The sequence below is a fragment of the Mustela nigripes genome, chromosome 4, assembly GCF_022355385.1.
Source record: "Mustela nigripes isolate SB6536 chromosome 4, MUSNIG.SB6536, whole genome shotgun sequence".
Taxonomy (NCBI): domain Eukaryota; kingdom Metazoa; phylum Chordata; class Mammalia; order Carnivora; family Mustelidae; genus Mustela; species Mustela nigripes.
In genome coordinates, this window is record NC_081560.1 from 81,810,508 (window position 1) to 81,832,008 (window position 21,501).

The window sequence follows — 21,501 nt, forward strand, 5'->3', positions numbered from 1 at the left end:
GTGTCGTTTTGAGATTTAGGCAGGAAGTTTCTAGCTTCTTAATTTCTACATAGAATTTTTAGACCTCATTATCCTGAGATTTTCTGTTTGCACTAGACTGGAGATCTGAACTTGGACAAAGTATGAGGAAAGCAAATTCCAAATGTAATCTCAAATAAATGATTTTTGTAGTCATTGCTGATAAATTTTAATCATATTTGCTTTATACTCCCAATTACAATAGCAGTGATATTTAAAAATTATTACCATAACTGTTTCTAAGGTAATATATTTTTCTTGAGAAAGAGTTATAAAAATTGGCATATCTAATACCTGGAGTGTAATCTTCTATCTATTAAACAGATTTAAAGCTAAAGGAAGATGAAGCCTCACACTTTCTAAGAAAGAAAGTGCTATGAGGATCACAAAGTGAATCTTATCATATTCCTTTAGGCTTATCAGCCTCTCCTGTAATGTGGAGGAATTGGAGATGGTACTCTTTCCCTGTAAAACCTCCAGACCTAGGGTTTGGCAAACAAGCGTTTTCATTTAATAAACAAAGAATATTTCTCAAGTAAAATTTCATACCATATATAAACTATCATTGCATATTTGAGATTTTTGTTTACATTTTAGACATTTAGATTTTTGTTTACATTTTAGTTTCTGCTAAAATATGAGTTGACTCATTTGTTCTCCTATTCTCCTTCTAATTACAACCTCAGTAATCCTTTCTCAGATGCATATGTCAAGGTACGTTCCACATTGTCATCCTAATTCCACAAATTTGATCTTGATCATGTCCTTGTAATCAATAAAGAGCTGAAATTGTCTTGCAATTTTTAATGTTGCAATGTCATGCCTGGTATGAAATCAGGTATCACAGAAAAAAAAATTCAGTAAAGTTACAGGGTATAAAATCAACAAACAAAAACCTATACATGACTAATGAGCTACCAGAAAGAGAATTTAAGAAAACAATCCCATTTATAATTGCACCAAAAGAATAAAATACCTAGGGATAAATTTAACCAAGGAGGTAAAAGACCCCTACACTGAACTATAAGACATTGATTAAAGAAATTGAAGACACAAATAAATGGAAAGATAATTGACATTCATGGAGGGGTAGAATGAATATTATTAAAATGGCCATACTACCCAAAGGAACCTGCAGATTCAATACAATCCCTAAGAAAACTCCGTTAGCATTTTTCATTGGATTAGAACAATCCTAATATTTGTATGGAGTCATGAAAGACTCCGAATACCCAAAGCAATATTGAGAAAGAACAAAGCTGGAGGCATCGTGCACCTTGACTTCCAACTATATTACAAAGCTGTAATAATCAAAACAGTATGCTATTGTCATAAAAAAAGACACATAGATCCACATGATCTATGTGAGAGCCCAGAAATAAATCCATACATATATGGTTAATTAATTTACAACATAAAAGGCAAGAATATACAATGGGGAAAGGCAGTCTCTTCAATAAATGGTGCTGAGAAAACTGAGCAACCACATGCAAAATAATGAAACTAGACTACTATCTTACATTATAGAGGAAACTTAACTCAAAAGGTTTAAGGACTTGAATGTAAGACCTGAAACCATAAAACTCCTAGAAGAAAACATAGGCATGAAGCTCCTTGATAGGTCATGATGAGTTTTTAGATATGATTCCAAAGGAAAGACAACAAAAGAGAAAATAACCAAGTGGGATTATGTCAAACTAAAAAGCTTCTACACAGGAAAGGACATCACCAACCAGATGAAAAGGCAACCTACTGAATGAGAGAAAATATTTGCAAACTATAAACCTGATAAGGGGTTAATGTCCAAATATATAAAGAACTTATACAACTGAGTATTCAAAAGACAAGCAATCTGACTTAAAAAGTGGGCAGATCTGAATAGGCATTTTTCCAAAGAAGACATACAGTTTGCCAGCATGTTGTGAAAAGATGCTCAGTGTCACTAATCATCAGCGAAATGCAAATGAAAACCACAGGATCTCACCTCACATCTGTCAGAATGGGTATTATCAAAAAAACAATAAATAACAAATATTGGAGAGGATGTGGAATCTTAATTGGTGCAACCACTATGAAAAACAGTACAATGTTTCCTTAAAAAATTAAATATAGGGGGCACCTGGGTGGCTCAGTGGGTTAAGCCGCTGCCTTCGGCTCAGGTCATGATCTCAGGGTCCTGGGGTCGAGTCCCGTATCGGGCTCCCTGCTCGGCAGGGAGCCTGCTTCCCTCTCTCTCTGCCTGCCTCTCTGTCTACTGTGATCTCTCTCTGTCAAATAAATAAATAAAATCTTTAAAAAAAAATTAAATATAGAACTACCATATGATCCAGCAATTTCATTTCTGGATATTTATCTGAAGAAAACAAAAACAATAATTTGAAAAGATAGATGAACCATCATGTTCACTGCAGCATTGTTTTCAATAGTCAAGACATGGAAACAACCTAAGTGTTCTTCAACAGATGAATGAGTAAAGATGTAAACACACACACACACACACACACACCACACACACACACAAGAATACTACTTTGCCATAAAACAGAATTCAGTCTTGCCATTTGTGAAATGGATACCTTGAGGCCATATGGTGAGTGAAATAATTCAGAGAAAGACTTATAGTGCATGATCTCACTTCTATATGGAGTTTTGAAAATAACAAAAAAACAGGCTCATGGAGATAGAGAACAGATTAGTGGTTCTCAAAGATGGGGTAGGCGGTAGGAAAAATGAGCAAATGGGGTCAAAAGGCACAAACTTCCAGTTATAAAATAATTAAGTCATGGAGATGTAATGTTCAGCATGGTAACTATAGTTAATAATACTGTATTGCCTGTTTGAAAGTTCATAATAGAGAAGTACATCTTACAAGTACTTACCGCAAGGAAAAGAATTTTGTGACTACCTATGAGAATAGATGATATCTAGACTTATTGTGGTCATTTCACTATATATCAATCATATATTATATATATATATATATATATTATATATATACTTTTTAAAATTGAGAAATAATTGACATATAACATTATATTAGTTTCAGATATGCAACATGAATGGATGTACACCTGAAACTAATATAATGTTATATGTCAATTATTTCTCAATTTAATGAAGTATAAGCAGGAGGGAAAAAGTATGGGTTGAAAGAGAAGGTAGTAATCATTTAAAGAGCTATCAGAATCTCTAGCAGTGTCTTAATTCTATAATTAAAAGCTGAAAAATCTCTATCATTCTATCTTTCTATCTTTCTATAACCTATCTTATTCCTTGGCCTACTCTCACCCATCTTTAGCTAGCACAATGAAAGTTTCATTACAAGTATCTATATTGTTTAACTTCTCAAAATTATTTTAAAACTTAAACATATAGTGAATGCAAAACATGTTTGCTGAATTAACTATTTCCTAAATTCTCATATATAATATTTTTAAGTGATTATATAATAATAATAATAATGATGATCACTTGTATTTTCCATACCAGATTTCTTTAATAGTGTTAACTTACCTATTTTATTTCTATTGTGCTGTCTACCTATCTGGAACACAAAGATTATGTGGAGGAGTTCATAGGAATGAAAATCAAAAAGGTGTCCTTTGTATGGAATAAGAATTACAGTGATACTTGGAAATCTATGGAGTATATATATTTTGATATAATAAAGTTGTTAAATATCATTGGCTCTGTAGTTTCTCTTTTTTTTCAAGTTTGCTTATGGTAAATAATACAAGCAATTTTCTTTTTCATTCTCAAGTATCATAAATATTTGTGCATTTGTATCCAAATACTGCAATTTAATCTCAAATGTTATTTATTTTGGATTCAGACATGCACTTAGAAATTTTATTCTAAGACAGGATAATCAGTTCAATCTTCAAGTAAATATCTGTTTTACATACAAGAACAAAATGATTTCATTGTTTATCTGAAGGATTATACTATAAAGAAGAAAACATTGGAAACTTGAGCTCAAATCCTAAACCTACATTCACATATAATATTACTCTGCCTACCAGCTTTTGCAATGCTATATGACTATCCTAAAGGGATTCTACAAATACAAAAAATGGCAGATAGCTGTCTTGCTGATCTCATCATTTAGGCCAAGCCATAATGATTTTTTTTCTGTAAAGACTGTCTGGAAGCTATGTGATCCCATAAATTTGGGTTCCCCAGCTATGCAAACCATAACATAGTACTGGTCACAGGACAATCAATTTAACTATTGTGAGTGATAGTGCCTCTCTAGATGGCTGAAAATGACTACTTCAGCCCTAAGAACTCTCACATGGTGCTCATATAATATCGTGTACTCACAAGTTGATTGGTAGTAAATAATGCCATGGCTTGGAAATACAGCAAATGCAATGCGGTGAAAAGCTGATATAGGGTTATAGGAGCTATTCTAGAGTAAAGCATAAATTGTATTTCCTGAAACAAGAGTGACTTCCACTAGTCTATGTGTGTGTTGTTGTATTAGAAATTAAAATTGAGGGGCGCCTGGGTGTCTCAGTCAGTTAAGCATCTGCCTTCGGCTCAGGTTGTGAGCAGGGATTGAGGTCCATGTCAGGCTCCCTTCTCAACAGGGAGTCGGCTTCTCCCTTTCCCTCAACCCCCCCCCCCCAATTTGTGCAGGTGTGCTCTCTCTTTCTCCCTCACATAAACAGATAAAATCTTTAAATATATATTTTTATATATTTCTATATAAGTATATAAATATATATTTATATATTTTTAAATCTTTAAATATATATGACATAAAATTATATACCTGTATTTCCATAGAGAGATTTACATGAACCATTGAATACACAAACTATTATTTGTTGTAACCTTAAAATGACCTTTTTCACTATTGATGATTTTGAGATTAGTTTCACTTTGTAAATTTAATAATCTTTGTGATATTTTAATATTTCTGCTCTTCTCATTGAATGTTATAATTTATCTTTAACAATAAAAATATTGAGACTTAACAGATGATCCAATTAAGTCATATGCTCAGAGCCTTGATAGTAAACAATCATTGTATCCCTGTATTCCTGATATTTGAAGAGTAGATCTTTTCCTTTTCTCTTTCTCTCCCTCTCATTAAAGACTTTCATTTATTTATTTATTTATTTAGAGAAAGAAAGCACATTCAGGGGTTGGGAGGAGAAGGAGAGAGAATTTGAAATAGACTCTGCACAGGGATTGATCTCACCACTAGGAACTGTGACCTGAGCTAAAACCAAGGGTCAGACCCTCAACTAACTGAACCACCCAGAGAGCTCACTTTCTCTCTCTCTCTCTTTCTTTTTTTTTAAGATTTTATTTATTTATTTGACTCAGACATAGCAAGACAGGGAACAGAAGCGGGGTAAGTCGGAGAGGGAGAAGCAGGCTTCCGGCTGAGTAGGGAGCCCAATGCAGGGCTCAATCCCAGGACTCTGGGATCATGACCTGAACTGAAGGCAGACACTTAACAACTGAGCCATCCAGATGCTCCTCACTTTTTCTTTCTTGTAACGATCTGCATACCCATGATTTATTGCTAAGAGAATTTCAGTTGCTTTATTTTGTTTTGTTTCACTGTGTGATACAATTGAAACTATTATATGTATTAGTTTCAATTGTATATTCAATACTATATATATATAGTATATACAAAATGTATATATATATATTATATATACAAAAATACATATTTTGAATATGAATATTTTGAATCTAAGACTCAGGAAATTAATTCGTATTAAAATAATTTAAAACATTGATTTAACTAATGGCCAACTTATAAAGAATGTAACTGAATTTTGAAATGCTTAATTGATGATACATAATAACTAAAATGCAATGAGTGAACTTTGGTCCTGACTAAACTTTTCTCTTTTTTTAAGATTTTATTTATTTATCTGACAGAGAGAGACACAGAGAGAGAGGGAACACAAGCAGAGGGAATGGGAGAGGGAGAAGCAGGCTTCCCGCCAAGCTGGGAGCCTGATGTGGGGCGCGATCCCGATGTGGGGCGCGATCCCAGGACGCTGGGATCAGGACCTAAGCTGAAGGCAGATGCTTAATGAGCCACCCAGGCGCCCCCTAACTAAACTTTAAAAAATTCATAAGGGATGTTTAGAAGACAATTAAGGAAATTTTAACATAAAATATGTATTGTATGATATTATGGAATATTCATATATTTAGCATGATAATTATACTGTTGTTATGTAGGAAAATCAGAAGATTCATGCTGAAGTATTGAGGAATGAAGCATTATGTCTGCAATTTATTTTCTAAAGATTTTCATATATGTGCATAAAGTATATATACAACATAAAACTTGCATGTTAGAGGTGCCTGAATGGCTCAATGGGCTAAGTTCTTTGCCTTCGGCTCAGATCGTGATCTTAGGGTCCTGGAATCGAGCCCCACATCAGGCTCTCTGCTCAGCAGGGAGCCTGCTTCCTTCTCTCTGCCTGCCTCTCTGCCTACTTGTGATCTCTCTCTTTCCATCAAATAAATAAGTAAAATCTTTAAAAAAAAAAAATTGCATGTGAGAGAAAAAATAAATGTGGCAAAATATAACAATTCACGAATCTAAGTATGTCAGTATTTAGTGTACTCATACATCTACTCTTCTGTAGGCTTGATGTTTTTCAAAGTAAAAAGTTGAAGGAAAATTCTTATTCTAGTAAATGAACAATTTTGCTTAACTGTGTATTAAATGTCTATTTTCTATCTCTCAATCACCTGTTTCAGAAAAGTTTTAATATAACAGGAAAGTGTTAGGAAATGTTGACTTTTGTAAGAAAGCCATGTTTATTTAAAAACAAAATTATAAGAAAGAAGATGCCAGTGGGTTTATACTCTAGAGGTTTTCATCTTGGAAAATTTTTGATGAATGTCTCTAAACTAAAATTTATACTATTCATTTGGAATCTAGCATTTACCCAGAAAATGCACATAATAAGGATTTCATAGCCATTCTATCACCAATAATAGGGAAGGACCGAATTAATTCAGAATGAAAACAAGGTGAAGTACCAATCCTATCATGAAGGTGGTGAGTAAGAAATGTCAGCTAGTGGTGCCAAATAAGCAGACCTCTTTTTTCCTTATGAAAGCTTGGGCAATTAAAAGACTGTGAAATTAAAAATGCAATCTTTTAAATGTGGTATAATTGGCAATGTTAATTCTAAATCAGTTTTATGTATGTCTTTGCACTTATAGGAGGAGCAGAAGACAAGATGTGAGACATGGAAATCCATTGACTCAGTGCAGAGGGTTTAATCTAAAAGGTATTAAAACTGAGCAAGGGTCAAACTTGATAAAGAGTCACAGTGCTCCAGGTCACATTTCAGGGAGGGAGACCTCATTATAATTCACTTTTTCTTTTTTAAGGAAAGATTATGAAGATTCTTGGTGTTCATATGGAAATTAAAAATTAAACATATTTGTATGTATAGTAGGAGAAACAGAGGTCCATGAATACAGAGACCGTGGGTGTGAGTTGGTTAGGAATTTCACATAGGTATCAGTTACAGATTTTCCAAGCTATTACTTTTTTTTCTGAAGAAACAAAGCTATTGTCTTCTCTCTTAAGAAAAAAGTTGCTTTTTAAAAAATTTAAATGAAAATTTAAATTTTTTTAAAAAATTTACCATTTTAAAGTGTATAGTTCTGTATCATTAAATACATTCACAATGTTGTGCAAGCAGCACCATATCCATCTCTAGAACTTTTTCATCCTTCCCAAGTGAAACTCTATACCCAGTAAATATGAACTTCCCTCTTCACCAGCCTCTGGAAACCACCATTCTACTTTCCATCTTTATGAATTTGACTCTTATACCTCTTATAAGCGGAATCACACAATATTTAACCTCTTGTAACTGCTTATTTCACTTTTTCTTCGGGGTTCATTCATGTTGTAACATGTGTCAGGATTTCTTTTCTGTTGAAAATGGAAAAAAATATTATTTGTATGTATAGATCACATTTTGTTTATTCATTTATCACTAGACACTTGGATTGCTTCCAATTTGGACATTATAAATAACCCTGCTCTGAATATGGGTGTACCAGTGCCTTGGTTTTACAATTTATAACCATTCCAGTACTTCTGACAATCCTGCCTGTGTCTTATGATCACTCTAACCCATTTCTTCCCATCCTGGCATGAAGATCCCACGGTATTATACTTTCCCCACTAACCTTCTCCCCTCCACCTGAACCCCACCAGGGAAATTTCTTCAGGCAGAGCTCTCTTGGCTCACAAAGGTGCCATAGACCCACTGTTGTTAACAATTAACACCAAAACTCCTACTGCTAATATTTTTGAGTCTGGGCCTTTCTTTAATAAAGACTGATATTCTTATTACTAACTACATGAGCTATGAGAAGAAAATTCTGACATGTTTTGCTTAGTGGTTCTATACATCTAATTGAGGGGATAAATCCAAGTTACGATTTCTCTATTTACTGAGTATTTTATAAATATGTGTGCCAGTTCTAATAGTAGTTACAGTGGTAGAACTGTCAGTGGGGTTAATGATGAACAAACATGGATGTTAGCTTTGTGTCAGAATCTCAGTTAAGCACTTTTTTTATGGAATGTCACAATTAATGCTCAAGACACTATCCCAAAGTAAGGTCTATTATTATCACCATTTTATGAATGAAGATGCTTTTCATGTCTAAGCTACTACATGATTTTACTACATGCTCTTCCTGAATTAAGAATTTCAGTGCAGAACCTATATGAAAACATAATCCATGTTTTAGAGCCAAGTAAAACTGAGACACAGAAGGGTCAAGTAAGTTGTTGAAGGCTACACAGTCAGTCTTGGTGAAATCAGAATTTTACCTCCAATATCTCTGCCAGGACTGTGTTCTCAACCATAACTTCCCGCTGCAGCCACACTTGGCTTTCTGACTTTTCCTGATGCTTCTGGATTCCATCTATATTCCACTGAGTATGGATGAACCTGGCTTTAATAATGCCTGACACTTACTAACTCTTCAAGTAGGATGTGTTTCCTAATAATTCACAGCATCAGTTTGCTCAACTCTGAAACACTGAGAAAACCTAACTCATAAGGATACTGAAATAATTAAATGTTCAAAGTGATATTAAGGACATTCCTTGGTTTAGAGTACTTCTTGAATAAAAATCGGTTCCCTTATGTCTTTCTCTCCTTTCCTTTAGGTTAAACACAATAGGTAAACGATGTGTAATAGTCTGCTTCTTAAATGATTAAAGATTGCCTTTGGGATACTTTATAGGTAGTGACAATTTTACAGAGCAATAAACATATAGGAGTATATGTTCTGAGTTCTCTACTCTCTCTCATTTTTGCTTTTCAGCATATAGAAATGCAGCTGAAATTGTTCAGTATGGAGTAAAAAATAACACCACTTTCCTTGAGTGCGCCCCGAAGTCTCCACAGGCATCGATCAAATGGCTGTTACAGAAAGACAAAGACAGGAGGAAAGAGGTGAGTAACACACCACAGCAGCAATCAGTCAGGGCTTCAGAAAGACATTTGATCACCATCCCTCGGTGAGGTTCAGATCAAACGGGAAAAAAAAGGCATATGAACATCCTTTTATGTCTTTGGGATGACAGGTGCCACTTCCTTTAAAATCTTTTGTCTGCAGAGATGATGAATTAATTAGAAATCCTTGCTGCCTGTTCACCTCTATAATATGGTGATTGAAACAAGAGCTTGGACACTCAAGACAGGGGAATTGATATGAGGAAGCATTCGTAAAAGAAACAAGATGTGTGCAAAACCAGACTCCAGGTTCTCACACAGCAGCACCTTTGTGTGATTCACAAGATAAAAGGGGGCCTTAAAAAAAGTTCAGTTTTTCCTCAGTAAGAAATTACACTAAGCCATAATTTTTATGGTAAGGAGCAATTTTCTGCTATGTGGTAATCTGTTTCCTTTGCTTTATTATCCACGGCTCTAGGGTTTTGGTTTGGTAATATAGGGAATCATTGTTTATGGGACTGTTGACTTTATTTAGTGATATGGAAAAACAATTTTTCAAAGGAAAGAACACTGACATTAACCTCTCACTGATCAGAAAGAGCTGTTTTAAAAGGGAAGCATTGTAAAACGGCTTAGGGTGAAATATTATAAATAATGAGCTCCGTAATATTGATCTCATGTACTGAAAAATGAGAGGAAGAAGAAGAAAAATATATATGTGTATATAAAGCCTTAGGGTAGTCTAAAATGTAATGCTATTAGCAGTGTCATAAAATCTGATAGAGCAAAGGAGGAAATGGAGCCTTCTGCATTTGGGTGTGTCCTTCTGTTGTGGGTAGTTTGGGTACTAAGTATTAAGTTAATTGGAGATATTCAGAATGGATACAATCCCAAGCTATAGAACACAGACACTTGCATCAAAGTTACTGAAATACATGTTGACTCCATATGAGAAAATGCTTTACAACTCAGACCTGCCTGTCCGAAGACAATATGAGCTGTTTAGGAAATTGTGTGTCCCCTGTCACCGGACTAGTAAACCATAGGCTGATGTCCACTTGCATAAGCAATTTAACCATCTGGAGGCAAAAGGAGCTAGATGAACTCCGGGGTTCCTTCTTGCCCCATAATTCTATGATACTAATCAAATCTTTTTGAACATTTTTATTAATAAAAAAAAATTGTTTATTTAAGATCTCTTTTCTTTGCCATAAAAGTCTGTCATCAAAGAGACCTGGAAATTTCTACAGTCTAATTAATTTTGAATTCTTTTCAATGGATGTAAATGGTAATACTACTTGCCTTACTAAGTAACCTAGAGTAGAAGTCATATTGTGCCGTGATGATTACCACACAGAAATGAAGTTCTTAGGCCAGAGCATGTGACAGGGTTATAAATGGTCCTTCCTGAGAAGTTCTGTGTGTTTGTATGTGAATTGGAAATCTAAAACTCAAATAGGGGTTACCTAATATGAATAAAATATGTTCCTTTAATTCAGTAAACACTTAAAATAGAATAACATGCAATAAGTGAAAAAAATTTCTATTTAAATTAAAGAAAATGAATACATGCAAGCTTGAATACATGCCACAGAAATTAATAAATTAAATTAAAAATGGAGTGAGTTATAGATTTAATGACTATTTAATGACTGAATCTCCTTTGCAATATTTCTGACGTTTTATTTCAGAATGCTCAAGAATGTAGACTCCATTATTACTATCTTGCTTTTTCTTCTATAGCATAAGAATGCTATAAGACTATGAAAAAATTAACTATAATTATGCAAATCTATTATATCCAGAATTACAGAGCACAAGTCCACTCATTCTTAATTTAGTTAAACAAATTGTTACCATATTATTAAATTTATCCTGATTTGTTATCTGTAGTTTAGGCAAACACATGCATATGTCTTATATTAATGATATATAAATATTGAAGACAAGTCATAAAAGCTCATGGACAAAACTGTAAGTAGTTCGTATTGAATAGCATAAAGTGAAACCTGAAAGATCTCCTTACCTTCACTTCAATATTTATTCATACTTCTAGAGTATGAAGCTACTAAGAATTATATATTCAGTCATAATATATTCCTCCATATATTCCCCATCATGTTCCTATTTTTGTCTTTCTCTCTCTGTCTCTCTCTCTGATGTACACACACACACACACACACACACACACACACACACTTCAATATCAGTACATTTGGAGCTAACTTACTTTTCTTGGCTATATACTGTTCCACTATATGAATATATCTGTTTCTTTAAGTCTCTCTACTACTTAAGGTTATTTTTCTTCTTATAAAAAAAACATTATATAAATGAACATCTGCACACTTGTGAGTATATCTTCTGTATGAATTCCTAGAAATGAAATTTCTGTGTCAAAAACACATTATATAATTTATAAAATTGGCCTCCAAATTTTTTCCTAATTTTGCACACATAGAAAAGTCTTCCTTTCCTTTTGTTTCTGAGTGCATTTCTACATGATTGAAACTATTTTTGAGACACCTTTAAACTTTAAAAATTAAATTAACATCAAAACTTTGCTTTATATATTTCAGTCCCTTCTTCTGATCTCCCTTTTCTAGATCTGTTCTATTATCTTGTTTCAATATTATACTTTGCCTTTTTGTGCTTTTTTCTGGAGGAGGGCATTACTTTTTAACTAAAATAATCTATCCTTGATTTTTATTTCATTAATAATTAAATACGTATTTATACAGAAATTAACCATTTAGAAAAACATTCCTTTATTTTGATTTGGATTCATTCTCCCCACACCCCCCACCCCATGAAAGAGCAATTCAGAGTTTCCATGTCAAGGAATTTCTTACCACTTAGCTTTTTAGTCTGTTCATTGACAGTACTATAGCTGGAACATTAAGAAAGAAAGATTGCATACATATCTAGCACATGAGAGTTTTTCCAGGATAAGCTTGTAAAGTAATTAAATATTAACCTCAGTTTTTTATTACCTTTCCTTGGAAAGTAAAACCATTTAGACTTAGAAGATGATAGCATTTCAGCTTATTTTTAGTCATTCTTTAATTTGGGATAATTGGAAAAAACCCTTGATAGTGTTCAAAACTCTGCCTCTGCTTATATAATTTTTTTCAGGTTTTCAGTGAAGTAATAAGTTGTTTGCATTTTTAGTTAGGAGAAAATTCATCATTGAAAAATGGTAAAATTCAACCATTTAACTGTGGCTTCATGATTCTACTAATAAGAGAGTATTTTTGTTGCAATTAAAGGCAAGAACTCCAGGACAAAAGAGATATTTTAAATATTCTGTGAATTTTATTTTATAGTTGACTGTGATTCACACTCCAAATGCAACCAAAATTCTGTGCCTATATATACCGAAACCACTTCTGTCCAAAGGGAATGAACTTGAAGCTATTTTTGGTAATATGGGTGATAACTTCACCGTCCCTTTTTTTTTTTAGACTTTAATTTTTTATTTTTTATAAACATATATTTTTATCCCCAGGGGTACAGGTCTGTGAATAAGTCAAGCAGAGAAAGACAACTATCATATGATCTCCCTGATATGAGGAAGTGGTGATACAACTTCACCATCCCTTTAATAGCTTCAGTGCTCCTGAAACAAAATCTCTTGTGCAAAAGAGGCAACCGAACTGACCAAACATTTGTGTTCACTAAGAAGGAAGCTAATAAGTACTTGATGCTTCCCCAAATTTGAAAGTCCAGAGATACTCTGTATATGTTGCTCATATCTTTTTAGAAAACATAGAGTCGGGTTTGGGATCTTTGATGAGTCTCTCTTTTAGGTCAAGCTGAATGAACGAATCATAGCCACTTCACAAGGACTTCTAATCCGCTCCGTTCAAGATTCTGACCAAGGACTCTATCACTGCATTGCAACAGAGAATAGCTTCAAGCAGACCATAGCCAAGATCAACTTTAAAGTTTTAGATTCTGAAATGGTGGCTGTCGTGACAGAAAAATGGTCCCCCTGGACCTGGGCCAGCTCTGTGAGGGCTTTACCCTTCCACCCAAAGGACATCATGGGGGCATTCAGCCACTCAGAAATGCAGATGATTAATCAGTACTGCAAAGACACTCGACAGCAACATCAACAAGAAGAATCCCAGAAGATAAGAGGGGACTATGGCAAGTTAAAGGCTCTCATCAATAGCCGGAAAAGTAGAAACAGGAGGAATCAGTTGCCAGAATCATAATGTTCTCTTACTTGGGGCTTATGCTTCCAGTAAAGAATGGTCTGTCTTCAATGATCAAATTTTGAGCAAAGAACCTTGTGCTTTACCCATGAGAAATTCCTGAGAAAGGTGTAACTCACTCCTAAAGTGAATATTACATGAACTGAAATGAGCATGCATTTTCTTGTATGATATTGACTAGCACTAGACATGTCATGATCCTCATGGTGCATATAAATATTTAACTTAACCCAGATTTTATTTATATGTTTATTTCCTTTTCCTTCAAATGAATGTGGCGGCTATAAAACTAAAATTCCTACATCCCTTAATTGAACGATGGCCATAAACCCTGTGATCTTCCTTCCTTGCCTTAGGGGTTTAGATTTGGAATTGTCAGTGATTTTATATATGGAAACAAATGCCAAGTTCACAACTTTTACATTGTAAAAGTTGTATAAATATATGTGATAGAGTAGTCGTCAAAAGAAATGTAGACTAGGTACAAGTCAAGGAAGAGTGTATCTAAAAGTTGTACAAAACATGAGTGATTCATACAGAAAAATGAACAGCTTATATGTTTCCAGTGAAATACATTAATTTTTTTATTAAAAAAACGGTCAGTTGCTGGTATCTGTTATTGATCTTTGTTTCCTAGTTTTAAGAAGATAAAATGAATGACCTTCACCGTAAATATTTTTGATTAGAGTTATGTCAGTGAAGCATTTAAGTTTATATTCTTATGCTATCATCTTCCAAACAAAAGCACTTTTTTTGGAAGTTATTTAAGTTATTATAGAATCAGAGAATATAATCTTACAGTGTTTAATTACTGTTTATGTTCTAATTTTCTAGTCTGTGTGGTAAAGTAAACAATATAAGAAGAAAAAGATGAAATATCAAACTTGTATATGAGAGGTAAAACTATCAAAATGGGGAAAAATAAAGAAATGCAATTTTATAAAAAGCTATTTATAAAAAATGTCACTAGTTTTTACCATCAGTGATTAATTTCAATAATTAAGTCTCACATTGTTTTTTTTTGGTTTACCAACCTCAGACATCATATGATTTTTAAGTCACCGGTTCTTTAATGATGATCTTTAGTGTATGCTGGCGAGGTGCTCATTTTGTGGAGAACTGAAAAAAATTTGAATATGAACAAAAATAGACATACTTTCTTTTGAAAGAATGTTGGTACATTCTGTTCACTGGTTATAAATACAAATGTGTTAAGTTTTGTAATGAATAAAATAATTTCCTTCTAATTATATGTTTGGGTCATTTCATTAGAAAAATTTATTATTGAACCTTTTGTTCCAAATAACAATTAGATGGGAGAAATATGAAAAAATTCTTTATACTGTTATGTTTCCTTTTGAAACACAACTTTTGCCTTTGAATTTTATTTGCTTTTAAAGAAATTTTCGTGTTTCCCAGCACACACAGAAATTGCATCATAGGCCTATTCAAAAATCTAGTACAAAATTTTATTTGTAGTTAATAGTCCACAAAGAAGGTAAGGTAGACTTATCACCTTTTTAAGCACCATAGCATAAAAACTTCAAGAATTAAAATTATTGTCAAAATGAATGTAACCATTGATCAGAATCTAAGAATATGACTTACTAATTAAGTGGTGATAAATTATGATATTATAAGAGGCAACCTCAGTAGGGGCAAACATAGCAGTTAAAATATACAACATAAATAATGTTCATTCAAAAATAAGCTAATAAATAAAAGCTATCTTCCAAATGTATATGATTCCGAATTACTCTCTAAAGCGGTTTATTTATACAAATATTTTGCTTGCTATGTGCCCAAATAGAAATGTTTGTCAATGGAAGGCCAAAACCAACTTTATTGTTTATGGCCAATATGTTCTATGTACAGAGTTTAAAGTAAAATTGTTTTAGAGTCAGAGGATAGGTAAACTACACAGGTCCCCTTGCTTCATGTAAACACAAACTGATAGACAATAAGGGTGTTTAGTTTTGTAATATTATTTGTGCTATTTAATACCTTCTCTTTAGAACATTATTCAGTTGTATATACTTTTATTACTTTTGTTTTAAAATTATAGAAATTCTTCTTCAATATAACTGCCATATGTGAAGAAAATTTTCTTTCTCCAAAATAATGTCAACATATATTGAATATTGGTGGTTAATTAGTTTTATTTTGTGTAGTTTGACATTTCGATGACTTAATACATTTTCCATTTATATTGTACATAAAATTTCTTAGGAATGCACTTTTTTCACAAAGTGTAGGTTTGTGGATAGATTTTAGCATGATGAAACTGTCATTACGGTGAATGTTCACTCTGTGAGAAAATAAATGTAATTAGTACATTAATATTTAATTGGATATTGAGATATCATTTGCCTGGCAAAATAAAATGTGTTGAATTCCCCAAGAATGTCTTCAACTTTTCTTTTTAATGATGGATATATAATTGCTTGTTGACAAGAAAGAACCCGCTGAATCTTAAAATTTTTAAGTTGTATTTATTTATTTATTTATTTATCCATTTTTGTAAAAATAATGCAACTAGATATTTCTAAATTCAAAACTTCTAGAAGAATATACATAGAAAACTCTCCTTGTACCATTATCCCTCATTTATTCAAGTCCCAACCCCAGAGACATTCAATATTGTCAATTTCTATGTGTATTTCTGTGATATTTTACATATATGCAAACAAATTCATATCTGGTTTCCCTTTAAGAGGCACTGTATATGCATTCGTCTCCATCAGTCGTTATTCATACTGTGTTGTGACTAACAGTGGAGGGAAGAAGAAGTACAGTTTAGGCATGCTTGGGCTTTAGAGCCAGACTACCTAGATTTGAATCCAAGCTCACTGTCTTGGAAAAGTTATTGTATTTCTCTCTGCCTTAGTTGTCTGCCCAAGTTCATACCTGCAGAGTGTTGGAACAGAACATATGATGCAATAACTCTTCAATAAATGTCTTAATACTTTCCTTATTTAGAAAGTGACATCCTGCTAGAACAGGAAGGACTCTTCCCGTTGTGTTCTGTGTCAAGTTAAATGCCAATGACCCAGGTTGGGGAGCGTGCAGTCAGTGGATCATGTAACACCTTACCAGGTAAAACCAGCCTTTATGAAATTGAGGGAAGAAAGTCATAAGCTAATTCATAGCGCTGCTAATGCATTTAAAAGACATAAATATGAGAGATTTTTTCAATTTCTGGGCTTTAACTCTGTAATCATGTGAGTAGAGAAAACCTGAACCAAAAAATATATGTATTAAAAGTTATCTCAGTGAATCTTCCAACCTAATGATTTGGCACTACTCCCTAATTGCCTCATTATTTTTCAGTGTCTTCCTTGCTTATATTTCATCTTAACTTTAGGTTAAAGTAATTTTAACATATTTCTTATCATTTTAATGTATTTTTGAGGCTTATGGCTCCTACTTAGGGGGAAAAATTAAGAAAAAGATAACGGTTTCCTATATCTATTCTTGTAGCTGAAGTCAAGAGAGACATTGCTGCTTTATTTTACATGTAGTAAAGCCTGTAAAAACTGTAAATCTAGACAAAGTAATAATCAGACTAAGTGAGAATGTTTACTTACCTAGAAGCAATGAAAATTTCATTGAATTTTACGCATCAAGACAAACCTATGAAAGACTGAATTTTTATTTTTTTCTTTAAGAATTTATCCCACCATTGTTTTATCCAGCCTCCTTTTGCACAAGAATACCAACCTTTCTGCAAAATCAAAATCAGTTGCTATAGGTTCTGTGTATGTGCCGCTCAGTGAACTTCATTGCAAATAAGTTGTTTTTCCTAAGGGGCTTCTGACATGTATTTCAATTTTTATAGTTTCATAACAATATTACTTTCACAGTGCATAGGTATTGAGGATAGGATGAACTAGCTTCAAGACAAAAATGCCCTCCTGCTATGACTAGTGTATTTATAGTGTATTTGTCTATTCACTTCATAAAATAATACTTCCCACAGAGTTTGAATTGTGTATTTCTCAGGGCTATTATGTTGCCATGCTTGAGTGTTACTTACATAAAGTGCTATTAGAGAATGGCATTATAACAAACACATTAAAACAGTTTATTCTATGTAAGGTTACCTCTGTGTTCCCCAAGAACAAAAGCAGAACAAAGTCTATTCCTTAAGAGTTTCTCTGAATTATTTATATAAAAATGTCATTCGCACATTTTATGAGAGCAAAAACCATAATGATTTCTACATGGCAGAAGGGATATACGATAAAATTATTATAAAAATAAAAACCACTCCTGTTGTTTCTCCAGGTATTTTTCAATATACATGTGATCTTGGCTCATAAGGGGGTACAGTGACATGAAAGGAATTTCCTATTTTCTTAGTCTTTTCAGAATGTTATTCCTACCACTCTGTATAGGAAAACAGAGTTGAAGCTTTCTGTTTTTTTGTGTGTGTTACTGATTTGTGCTTGCATGTTGGGTGTGTGGGCGGTTATAATCATCTTCCTCTTTCTGTTGCATCATGGCTTGTCATAGAAGCTGGACCTTCAGAGTAACTTCTTTTGAGGTGATACGATTTGGCAGTTGTAAATTGTGGTTTGATGTTGGGAGTCAGCTTGATTCATGAATAGGAGAAACAGCTATGAAAAACAAAATACTGAGGAGGTGCTACCTAAGCCATATCAGCCTGGGACAATCAGTAAAATTTTTATGTATGTATATATATTTGTTAGGTCATGGATTATGCACACAAAATTCCACAACACAGCTATATTCGATTTATTATTTCAAAATAAGGCTCAATTTTTTCTTCAAGTTTCTGTTCCATCTTCTTTGCTTACAAATGATATAAGCTGGGAACATTACATCCCTCTTGATAAATTATTGCTTTCTCTAAAATTGGAATTATAACTATCGCATGAAGTAGTTGTGAGAATTAAGTCAATATGTGTGGAATTCTTACAGTGCCTGACACATAGTAAAAGTTCAGTGACTACATATGATTATTTTTCTACCAGAAGAAAGACTATTTCTTTCAAATATTTGAGCATTGTTCCTCTTTTATCTCAGATGGCATCAAAATAGTTCAACTGATAGTTGATGTCATTTATCTATATTGGCATCCATGGTGACATCATTTTTTTTGTTTGTTTGAACTTAGCCATCAATGTACAGATGTCCCCTGAGCTATCCCTTGTTGCTGATACAAAGTCCTGTTAGGGCAGGTGAGCTTTCCATAACCTCCAGACACTCTTAGAAGAAGAGGAATGTTTCTGCTATTCTTGCATCATTCTGGGAGACAAGCCAAGGGCCCCTCCTGACTAAAATTACTTGGGAATGTGTGTGTGTGTGTGTGTGTGTTTATGCTTGGCCCCATCAGGAGCCTGTACCTTTTCAAGACACAAACCTAGCAATGAAGTAGAAAGATAGGACCCACAACCCCTTTTATACTCATCACCCTTTTCTCCAATCTACCCTTCACTGTTGTGGTCTCTGATAGCAAGACTTATTCCTTAAGTATCTCCCATGAGCTTCAGCAGTGGATTTCACACTTCACCCTCTAAGAACATTTTGAAAAGCTAGGTACCCCCTTACATATTTCCAAGATAATGTCTAAATTTTTTATTCTAAGTTCAAGTACTTGCAAAGGATATCATTTCTAGTATGACAAATTATGACATTTAAAAAATTAAAGATTTTTTTAATTCCATGGTTTGTAAGAGGTATATTGATATATTTCCAAGTTACTTAGGGATTTTTTCCAGATATCTTATTATCAAGTATCTATTAATTTTTAATTAAATACCACTCTGGTCAGATGATATAAACTGAATGACTTCAAGCCTTCAATATTTATTAAGGTATGTTTTAGTAACCAATCTGTAGTATAGGCTAATGTCTCATGTGTATTTATTAGGTGTGGTATTCAGTATCAACTAGATCATATTGGTCGATAATGTTTTTCAAATCATTTGTATTTTAATTTTAACCTTTTTTTTTTTTTGATGTTTTTATCAAAGAGAAGCTTGTTAAATTTCCAAATTATGCCTTGTATGCCTGTATGTCCCACTCCCTTTCATCCTTTTGCTCACCCCCATCTTGTCTCTGGGAAACAGCAGCTCTCTCTTATTCTGGTTTTTTGTTTGTTTTGTTTATTAAACTTTTTAGTGTCAGAATTTATTTTAATTAATAAGCTAACAATCTGATTATGTTCTCTAACAATTGTACTTAAAGAAATTTTTGGAAACCATCATTCTTCTTGATACTTGTACCGATCCTTCAAGCCATGCCTTGATGGGTTCTCTGTTTCAATGAGCCACCTCCATAGTTTTTCCATGATAATACTTTGTAATACAGACTTCCAGCTGCCACTTGCTTACTGAGTGGCCTTGGGAAAGTTACTTAACCTCTCTGTACCTCTTGTGCTTCTTTTCTGAAAATATTATTCACCTCATAGGCTTGTAAAGGTTAGAGTCATGTCTTATATGTATGTAGGTATATAGAGTGTTTACAACAGTCCTGCTACATGATTAAAATATTACTAGTTCAATTAGTGCTCTTATTACCTGCTGTTATAAAACCCATTTGTCTTATTCAAAATTTCCGGTGACAGTTTATCTTTATCATTGTTCCAATTACCGTCATCTTCCTGCCACTTGCCAGCAGACAGTCTGATGATCACTGTTATCTTGTGCCCTTTGTGGATCTTCATTTTTAACCCTCAACTTTTATTTTCCCAAATCAAGAGCAGGCTCTTGACTCCCTCTGTCCTCGAGCTGAATTCCTGTACCATTCACCTGGGAACCTTGGAGTTACTGTGAGAAGCTGGCTTTCCTGGAGCTTGATTTATTCATCTTGGATGTTAGCTGTCATCCACAGTGTTACAGACTTGACCTTTTGCATAAGGCTCCTTGCTATCCTCTTTTTATAGCCTCCTGTCTGCTAGGTCCTGGCAACCTTCCAGGCACAGTAAATCTCATCTGAATTCATACTGGGGGAGAAGCTAAACTATGTGCTAAGCAGCTCCCAGCATCAACAGTTACAGCACCATCAGAAGTCCATTATCATCCTCATAAAAATAACCATTTATTGAGTCCTTTCTGTGAACATTCCTATATAAAGGTATGCATCCTTATCTATTTAAAAGTAGATAAGTATATAAAGTAGATACATCCGTATCTACTTCCTTTACAGGAATCTGCTTTGTAAATGGCAAAGCTGAGAGTCTTACACCTATATAGACTTGTCCTGAATTGAATAACTTTCTAAAGGCCCGAAAGTGTGAAATAACAAGTCTAGCTCTAGGCTTTAAGCATCTTCTACATTTCATCTCAATAAAGAATATCCACTACAAAAATATTCATATACAGTAGCCTTTGTAATGTGATTTATAGGACTCCAGGTAAAATGAGCTCAGGCCATGGAGTCAGAATGCCTAGATTTGACTTTCTAGCTTTCTAGTACCTAGCTTTACAGGTCCGAGATTATCATGATAACATCAATCTCACAGGACTGTCAGGGTTGAGATAATTCATGTAGAGCACTTCAAACTTACATAATGTAAAATGGATATCAAATAAATATTGGCAGTTTTATTACTATGCCTTTGATGCTGGAAATACCATTTATTAATTCTTTCAACAACTATTTATTAAGCACTTAATATATGAGCGTATTTTAGGCATTGTATTTTAGGACAGTATTTTAGGCATTGAGACTATGGCAAGGAATATATTAGTATCTCTCCTATTGTGAAGTTCACTTTCTAGAGGGAAAGAAAAGAAAGAAAGAAGCAAGTAATT

At 33.6% G+C, this 21,501-nt stretch overlaps 1 protein-coding gene across 1 annotated transcript in view; it reads left to right on the forward strand.

The window, feature by feature from the left end:
* The window catches only part of SEMA3C (semaphorin 3C), a 173,332-nt gene extending 158,362 nt beyond the window's left edge, over window positions 1-14,970 (forward strand). The window contains exons 16-18 of the mRNA XM_059396952.1: window positions 7,234-7,301; window positions 9,370-9,500; window positions 13,310-14,970. Of these exons, the coding sequence (XP_059252935.1) occupies window positions 7,234-7,301; window positions 9,370-9,500; window positions 13,310-13,720 (610 nt within the window). The 3' untranslated portion in view covers window positions 13,721-14,970. The remainder of the gene's footprint in view (window positions 1-7,233; window positions 7,302-9,369; window positions 9,501-13,309) is intronic.
* Window positions 14,971-21,501: the final 6,531 nt, after the last annotated feature.